At 38.2% G+C, this 8,949-nt stretch overlaps 1 protein-coding gene across 1 annotated transcript; it reads left to right on the forward strand.

Annotated features, from left to right (window-relative positions):
* The first annotated feature begins 244 nt into the window (after positions 1-244).
* optc (opticin) lies at positions 245-7,452 on the forward strand. The gene is made up of 7 exons (XM_067387316.1): positions 245-320; positions 1,344-1,502; positions 3,103-3,268; positions 3,391-3,549; positions 3,767-3,969; positions 6,352-6,447; positions 6,541-7,452. The coding sequence occupies exons 1-7, from the start codon at positions 294-296 to the stop codon at positions 6,709-6,711; spliced, it is 981 nt and encodes a 326-aa protein (XP_067243417.1). The 5' UTR covers positions 245-293; the 3' UTR covers positions 6,712-7,452.
* Positions 7,453-8,949: the final 1,497 nt, after the last annotated feature.

Consider the following 8,949-nt stretch of genomic DNA (forward strand, 5'->3'; position numbering starts at 1 on the left):
TGCATCTCACTAAGACACACGTCTTAAAACCACTTGAAGTTAACAACCTGCCGGTAGGGAGTGGTAAATTACCAAACCAGGCTGGGTCTGAGACTACGGCAATGACAGCGCTGAAAAATTAGTGACAGCTGAGCAAACAGACCTGGCCATCCCCCAGCTGAGCTCCCACCTCTCCCCCTCACCTAACCTGCTAGTGTCCTCAATCCTCCTGGGTCAGCTATTCATTGCTGAAACCCCAGGAGAACACAGGCCAGCGTCCATACCACTGTTCCCCTAAGATCTGCTCTCAGGCCATGGCTGTTAACAGACAAACATCAAAGGTAGGTTTCTTTTTCCCGCTTCCTGCTGTATGAAGACTACTTGGTAATTAGTCATATTCCGAATTCTTTCAGAACGGGGTTATGGGATAATTAAATAGGCCCAGGAGAGCTCTGAATACTGATGTGTCAGGCTGGAGCTGTTAGGAGTTTATGGGGAGGCAGGGTTGGTGTGGTCCTCTGATTGCACAGCATTGAGAAACACTGCATGACGACCATGTAGATGCGCATTATGGACTCCATCTGTGTTGATTTAGTATAGAGGAAGATGCGTGATTTGGATTTATTATGTTATATTTGGTAGGTTATTTAGGTACTTTTCGCTACTCCAGAGGATTATTATATATGGAAAACCATACTTTAGATCGCACATCCCTGTCAGCCTTCTTCACAAAACTCTTCAGGTTGATAGATTACTGTTGCAACCATTAAACTACTTTATTTATGTTTTCAAACGTGTGGAGGGTCTAAAGTGTATGAACTTGCACACTGTCATTATGTATGATGTTTCTGGCGAGTTTACATGTCTGGGCAGCCGGAAAGAAATGCCCTTAAAAGGTTAAACAAATACTGGTGTGACAGGCATCCAGGGCTCTAAACAAATAACTCCTGTAGACAGTTATAAAATCCCTTTGTAAAAAAATAGACCATTTCCAAAAGCCCAAAATGAACGCACAATTTTTGGTAACACTTTATTTTACAGTTCCGTAGTTACAAGTTACTACATAGTTACTACAATTAACTAACCCAAACCCTAACCCTAATTGTAACTCTATAGTAAGTACATGTAGTTAATTATTAGTACTCAGTACTTATTTGAGTAATTGCAATGTAACTGCAGCACTGTAAAATAAAGTGTAACCCAATTTTTCAGCTAATAAGAAAATACAGAGTATAAATTGCATAATGTGGATTACCTTGACACTCTGATGTTAAATTCATAACAAGTCCCCAGTGCATATCACAAATCCACAATAACAAAGTACTAAATACATATGCACAAATAATTCACTTTGTCTACTATAGATGGCACTGTATCTTGTTTGGACCCTGCTGGGCTTCAGTCTCAGTGCCCCTCCAACTGATCTGGACTCTGAAGCATTTAGCCCGAATTACGATGATTTAAACACATGGGATCTGAACCCATACGGAATGACCTATGATTATGATGACCTGGATGAGGAGGTGAGAGGAGGTTTCAAGAGCTAACTAAGTTTGACAGTTCTGTCATCATTTATTTACTTATGTCGTTCCAAACCTGTATGACTTTTTATTTTCTTCCATGTTTCTTCTGTTAGGCAGGACATAAAGCTATTTACTTTTGTATATAGTGAAGGAGGATAAGTGCTATTCAGCTATTACATGCACTTTTACAAGTGCCATTACATTTCAAAAGATCAGTTAAATAGTAAAAAAAAATAAAAAATTAATTAAACAACATGTTACATTGTATTAAATAAAGCATAAAAAAAAAGTTTTTAAAAAAGGTTGGGAACCACATAACATTTGAGCCCACCGACTTCCATTGTATTGACAAATAAAGCAGACATTTATTAAAAAAAAAAATATCATCTTGTGTGTTCTGCTGAAGAAAGAAAGCCATACAGGTATGGAATGACATGACAAAGCTGCAATATGTGAGATTTTTGCAGTAAAATATCCAAAAACCACTGGGCCAGTGTTATATATTTTGTTCAGTTGAGAACTTACAATATTCCAAAAGTTTCCAACTATTCGCAAATCGTAAAAAAATTGCTATTTTAACCAAGGAACTGGGACGTGTGAGTGAGTCGCCTGTCAATTGCGTCATATCCGCGTTAACCTGGGTTTCCGTTTTTACTTTGTAGAAACAATGGAAATGCCAAAGACTCATATATTACATTTTTTATTAGACAAGGGAACATCTGTTTTGATACACTTATAGATAGAAAACTAATTATTGTTATATAGCTCAACACATTTAGTCTTATTGTTTAAATCTAATTTTCTTGATTTTTTTGCGAGTACCATGCTTTTCCATGCCTCAGAGAAAAACACTATTTTGTCAAGTAGCTAACATAGCATAATCAGATGCAGCTTTATTTTTAGTTTTATTTTTAGTAACAGTAATACAGAAACTCCATCATACAATACGTTTTAAAATTAATTGCATGCCATTTATCAACACAAGCCATCCAGCATTTAATATATTCTAATTTCGATCTAGCTTACTGCAGTGTTCAAGAGTGTCTTAAAGCAGCCGCCGAGCGAACGTATCATTTTCAGCACACTCAAATGTATCTAATATGATAAAAAGAGTGGCGTTACCTCATACTCATGACCTGAAAAGGGGAAGTGGCGCCGGCGACTGTGACATAATTAAAGTTCTGCTGCTCGTGAGGCGTGTTGTGCAACCGCTCCAGCGGCCTCGTTCAGCACCCACAACACTCGTTCCTGCTCTGCTTCATACTACAGTAACATTAATAATAACATCCATGAACATGATTTCTGAGTCCTATCCCGATTCTTTTCCACTGACTGTGAGGTGAAGACCACGTGTCCCAAGATTCCTCGCTCAAACTTGGCATCATCAAGCTACGCCTTTGTTTTGAATAGGCGACCTCTAGTGGATGAAAATCTACATATTGCACCTTTAAATAAATTATGACATTTTTATTTTTCTAGGTATTTTCTTTTTTTTTTCTGGTACTATCCCTTTCAGAACAGAGTCACTATGAATGTGTTTATGTATAATGTTACGCTCTGTGAAATCATTTTGTCTAACTTCTCTTTCTTACTGACTGAGGTTGGGACACTGGCTCCTCCTCCAGCAGTCACTCAGCCACCTGCTGTAGTTTCTCCTGAGGACTATGTGGAGGAAATGACACTGCCGCCCCGTCCAACAAAGTCACCTGTCCTATCCACTCAAGACTTCCGTGGTCCGGGTCTGTTTGGGCCTGACACAGGCTTAGGTAGATGGATACAATTGTCTGCAAGTGATAAAAATGCTTTGTTTTCTATTTCAGTCTTGAATCTTGTGGCCTCTAGTGGTATGAAGCGTCACTGCACAGTCCTCTCTCCCTCTCTACTGTAGGAATGCCCTCCTGCCTTCTGTGTGTGTGTATCAGCGGCAGTGTTTACTGTGATGACTCAGAACTGACTCAGATTCCCCCTCTTCCCAAAGAAACCACACACTTCTACGCTCGCTTCAACAAGATCACCGAGGTCAAGGCCACAGACTTCATCAATCTCAGTAAGACTCAAACAGACTTCCCTCTTTCTTGAAGATACAAATGTGGTTTTTCAAACATATTTCAAACATTATACTGTATTACACAGTTCACCCAAGACCTAAAATGAATAAATAGTTAGTTATTTAAAAGTCTAAGACTAGATTTAAGACTTTATAAATTCAATTATAAATCAAACTGAATGATGTTTATGAAAACTGCACTCAACGGTGTTCTCAGATCAACTGAAACGGATCGACCTGAGTGGAAACCAGATAGGTAAAGTGAACAAGGATTCTTTTCGTTCACTGCTTCAGCTTCAGGATCTCATGTTGGCTGACAACAACATCCAGGCACTCCCAGAACTCCCAGCTTCCCTCAAGCACATCGATGTCCGCAATAACCAGCTAAGGAGTACAGGCATGCACGCGGAGGCCTTCAAGGTACTTACAGAACCGTTCAAAAGTTTGGGGTCTTTAGGATTTCTTTTTTTTATGTTTTTTGAAAGTAGTTTCTTATGCTCACCCAGGCTATATTTTTATCAAAAAAATACAGTAAAAACAGTAATGTTGTGAAATATTATAGTATTAAATATTATAGTATAGTATACAGGTGCTGGTCATATAATTAGAATATCATCAAAAAGTTGATTTATTTCATTAATTCCATTCAAAAAGTGAAACTTATATATTATATTCATTCATTACACACAGACTGATATATTTCAAATGATTATTTCTTTTAATTTTGATGATTATAACTGACAGCTAAGGAAAATCCCAAATTCGGTATCTAACAAAATTAGAATATTGTGAAAAGGTTCAATATTGAAGACACCTGGTGCCACACTCTAATCAGCTAATTAACTCAAAACACCTGCAAAGGCCTTTAAATGGTCTCTCAGTCTAGTTCTGTAGGCTACACAATCATGGGGAAGACTGCTGACTTGACAGTTGTCCAAAAGAAGACCATTGACACCTTGCACAAGGAGGGCAAAGGACAAAAGGTTATTGCAAAAGAGGCTGGCTGTTCACAGAGCTCTGTGTCCAAGCACATTAATAGAGAGGTGAAGGGAAGGAAAAGATGTGGTAGAAAAAAAGTGTACAAGCAATAGGGATAACCGCACCCTGGAGAGGATTGTGAAACAAAACCCATTCAAAAAATGTGGGGGAGATTCACAAAGAGTGGACTGCAGCTGGAGTCAGTGCTTCAAGAACCACTACGCACAGACGTATGCAAGACATGGGTCTCAGCTGTCGCATTCCTTGTGTCAAGCCACTCTTGAACAATAGACAGCGTCAGAAGCGTCTCACCTGGGCTAAAGACAAAAAGGACTGGACTGCTGCTGAGTGGTCCAAAGCTATGTTCTCTGATGAAAGTAAATTTTGTATTCCCTTTGGAAATCAGGGTCCCAGAGTCTGGAGGAAGAGAGGAGAGGCACACAATCGACATTGCTTGAGGTCCAGTGTAAAGTTTCCACAGTCAGTGATGGTTTGGGGTGACATGTCATCTGCTGGTGTTGGTCCACTGTGTTTTCTGAGGTCCAAGGTCAACGCAGCCGTATACCAGGAAGTTTTAGAGCACTTCATGCTTCCTGCTGCTGACCAACTTTATGGAGATGCAGATTTTATTTTCCAACAGGACTTGGCACCTGCACACAGTGCCAAAGCTACCAGTACCTGGTTTAAGGACCATGATATCCCTGTTCTTAATTGGCCAAAAAAAAATCTATGGGGTATTGTGAAGAGGAAGATGCGATATGCCAGGCCCAACAGAAGAGCTGAAGGCCCCTATCAGAGCAACCTGGGCTCTCATAACACCTGAACAGTGCCACAGACTGATTGACTCCATGCCACGCTGCATTGCTGCAGTAATTCAGGCAAAAGGAGCCCCAACTAAATATTGAGTGCTGTACATGCTCATACTTTTCATGTTCATACTTTTCAGTTGGCCAAGATTTCTAAAAATCCTTTCTTTATATTGGTCTTAAGTAATATTCAAATTTTCTGAGATACTGAATTTGGGATTTTCCTTAGTTGTCAGTTATAATCATTAAAATTAAAAGAAATAAACATTTGAAATATGTCAGTCTGTGTGTAATGCATGAATATAATATACAAGTTTCACTTTTTGAATGGAATTAGTGAAATAAATCTACTTTTGATGATATTCTAATTATATGACCAGCACCTGTATATATGAAATATTATAATAGAATTTAAAATAACTGTTTTCTATTTTAATATATTTTTAAATGCAATTTTTTCCTGCGATGGCAAAGCTGAATTTTCAACAGACATTACACCAGTCTTCAGTGTCACATGATTCTAATATGCTGATTTGGTGCACAAAAATGTTTTAATTCTGCTTTAACTGCAAAATAAATAAGGTCCTTGAAATATTTTAAGGACCATAAGATACATTTACTTGAGAAGCAATGTATTCTCACCAATCCTGCTAAAAACAGCTAAAACCAGCCTAGGCCAGTTGGCTGGTCTTAGCTGTTTTAAGCTGGAAGTAGCTGGTTTAAGATGATCTCCCAAGCTGGTGAACAGCTGGTTTTATAATAATTTAACAATAATTTAAGACAAGCTAAGACAAATCTAAAACCAGCCTGGAAGACCAGCTAAAACCAGCCAACCCGCTTATGCTAGGTTTAGCTGTTTTTTTTGTTTGTTGTTTTTTGTTTTTTTCAGCAGGGAAATTATTATTTTTCCACAGACAAATAATAAATTGATATGATGATAATGTTAACATTGATAACATGATAATGTTCTTATCATCATCTTATCATCTTGTTTGTGTTCATTTTCTCTCATGAGTAGGAGATGAAAGAGCTTCAGTTTCTTTACCTGTCAAACAACAAGTTAGACTACATTCCAATACCCCTACCGGACAGCCTACGAGTACTCCACCTGCAGGTAAAAACAGATCCTGCTACTCTCCTCACTAGTAGCCAATAATGTCCTCAGAATTAATGGTATTTCTCTTCCTCTCTTCTACATTTCTTCCAGAATAACAATATACAGAGCTTAAGCCAAGATACTTTCTGCAACACGTATGACAAAAGCTACATTCGGAAAGCCCTGGAGGACATCAGGCTTGATGGCAACCCAGTGGACATCAATCTCTACCCTCAGGCTTATATCTGCTTACCACGACTACCTGTAGGAACTCCAGTCTAGGACAATGCCCCTCTTTTTTCCCCCAAAGTTTGTGTGTGTATGTGTGTATTTTCTAAATCCTCTGTGACCACAGCAAAATAATATGAAGCAAGAAAATCAAATACTTTAAAATGTCATGCAATCAATATCTAGGAGAAAGTTTTGTTCCAAACTTTGTTCTCTTTTAGCCACGCTAAGTTATGCACTCAATGACATTGCACTCATTACATTAGATATAAAAAATGACTCTGTTGCAATATCTCACCTGTTTGAAACAGAGCTAGAGACACTGATCACATATGCAGAAGTAGTTAGAGCAAGAGCATATACAACTACACTTAAATAGTTGTAGTGCCCCTTTTCACCACATTGTGGCGCCCTTCTCCAGTACTTTCTGTCTGGTGTAATATACTTCTGCATTTCTATAGACACTCAGCTCCATTTGTCAGGTATTTGTGTCATTTGTAGCATCAGATTGATGCTAACGGTCTTTGAGGATGCACTGTTTTTTATTAATGATACTTATGTTTGCTTGATTTATCTGTTTCCCATTCAACAGTGACAACTCAGCTGCATCTATTTTTAAATCAGTTCGTTCATGTACCACTGCAGGTGGTTTCTGAGGTTACTTAGCAACTGTCAAATATTTATAGTTTGACATTTACCTGTGTGCACAATGTAAAGATACTCCTAGATTATTTGCACTGGATGTTAAGCACCTGTAAAGACACAACAAATGTAATCCCATGAGCATGAACAGGTTTTCTCACACCAAATCGTGTGTGCTCATTCTTTCACCACTTTGAAGCTATGCCATAAGTGTGATGTCCAATTGGACAAAGTGCCTGGACGCAGGTCTGCACTGCAATCATCCCACGCAGATCCATTTAACAGCGCATTTTGAATGAAGCCAGAATTCTGTCTAAAGACTAAATTAAACACAACAGCAGAAAATTAAAGTTTGGCTCTTGTCCTTAACATCAAACATTGAAATTCATTTCAGGAATATTCCAGGTTCAATACAAGTTAAGCTCAATTGACTGCCAAAATTATTTTGATAACCACACACAAAATTATTAGGACCCAACCATATGTTTAAAAAAAGTATAGCCACAAGATGTAAACAATGTATGTTTACATGATTTTTAGTTATTAAAGGGTTAGTTCACCCAAAAATGAAAATGATGTCAATTACTCACCCTCATGTTCCACACCAGTAAGACCTTTGTTCATCTTCGGAACACAAATTAATATATTTGCGATAAAATCTGATGGCTCAGTGAAGCCTCCATTGACACTGACATTGACTTTCAATTGACCAGAAAGGTACTAAAGACATATTTAAAAAAGGTCATGTGACTACAGTGGATAAACCTTAATGTTATGAAGTGATGAGAATACTTTTTGTGTGCCATAAAACGAAACAAAATAACGACTTTATTCAACAATATCTAGTGATGGGCGATTTCAAAACACTGCTGTCTTTAGTAGCTTTCTGGGCATCTGAAAGTGTTAATTGTCTTGCTGGCAAAGGAGGCCTCACAGAGCCATCAGATTTTTATCAAAAATATCTTAATTTGTGTTCCGAAGATGAACGAAGGTCTTACGGGTGTGAAACGGCATGAGGGTGAGTAATTAATGACAGAATTTTCATTTTTGGGTGAACTATCCCTTTAATAACTGCAATTATTAAAAGATTGCAGTTTTCAGGCTCAATGGTTTCCTTTAAAAAAAAAAAAAAAAAAAACTGTACAGAAATATCTTTATATCTTTTTTAAAATGTAATTTTGTTCATGGTTTGAGGATGAAGAGATGTCAAAAAACCTGTTCATCTTAGTATCTACCTAATTTGGGTAACTTCTACCAAGTGAGAGATGAATATGTGCATAAATTTGACTCGCTGCCTTTTATGTCAACAACAGAAGATATGGAAACCGTTTCCATTGCATTTCATTTGCAAAATAGGTCGTGGGTTTGTTCTGACAGAGTTGTGAATAGCAGGGAATGATATTCACAACTCTGTCAGTACAAACCCACGACCCATTTTTGGCTCACAACCCACCAGTTGAGAATCACTGGTCTGCAGTCCATCAATGAACAGAAGAGATAGAGAGCGAGGCTAAGCACTGCTAATCTCCCAGTACGGTCAAGCTTTATGATCGGTACCATTCCTCCTCCTCCTCCTCCTCCTCTCTTTTTCTTTGGGCTCCATTCTCCTCGCCCAAATGATCCTCGCATTGTTATTTGCTTTCACAAGGG

This window comes from Chanodichthys erythropterus, chromosome 6 (assembly GCF_024489055.1).
Source record: "Chanodichthys erythropterus isolate Z2021 chromosome 6, ASM2448905v1, whole genome shotgun sequence".
Lineage (NCBI taxonomy): Eukaryota > Metazoa > Chordata > Actinopteri > Cypriniformes > Xenocyprididae > Chanodichthys > Chanodichthys erythropterus.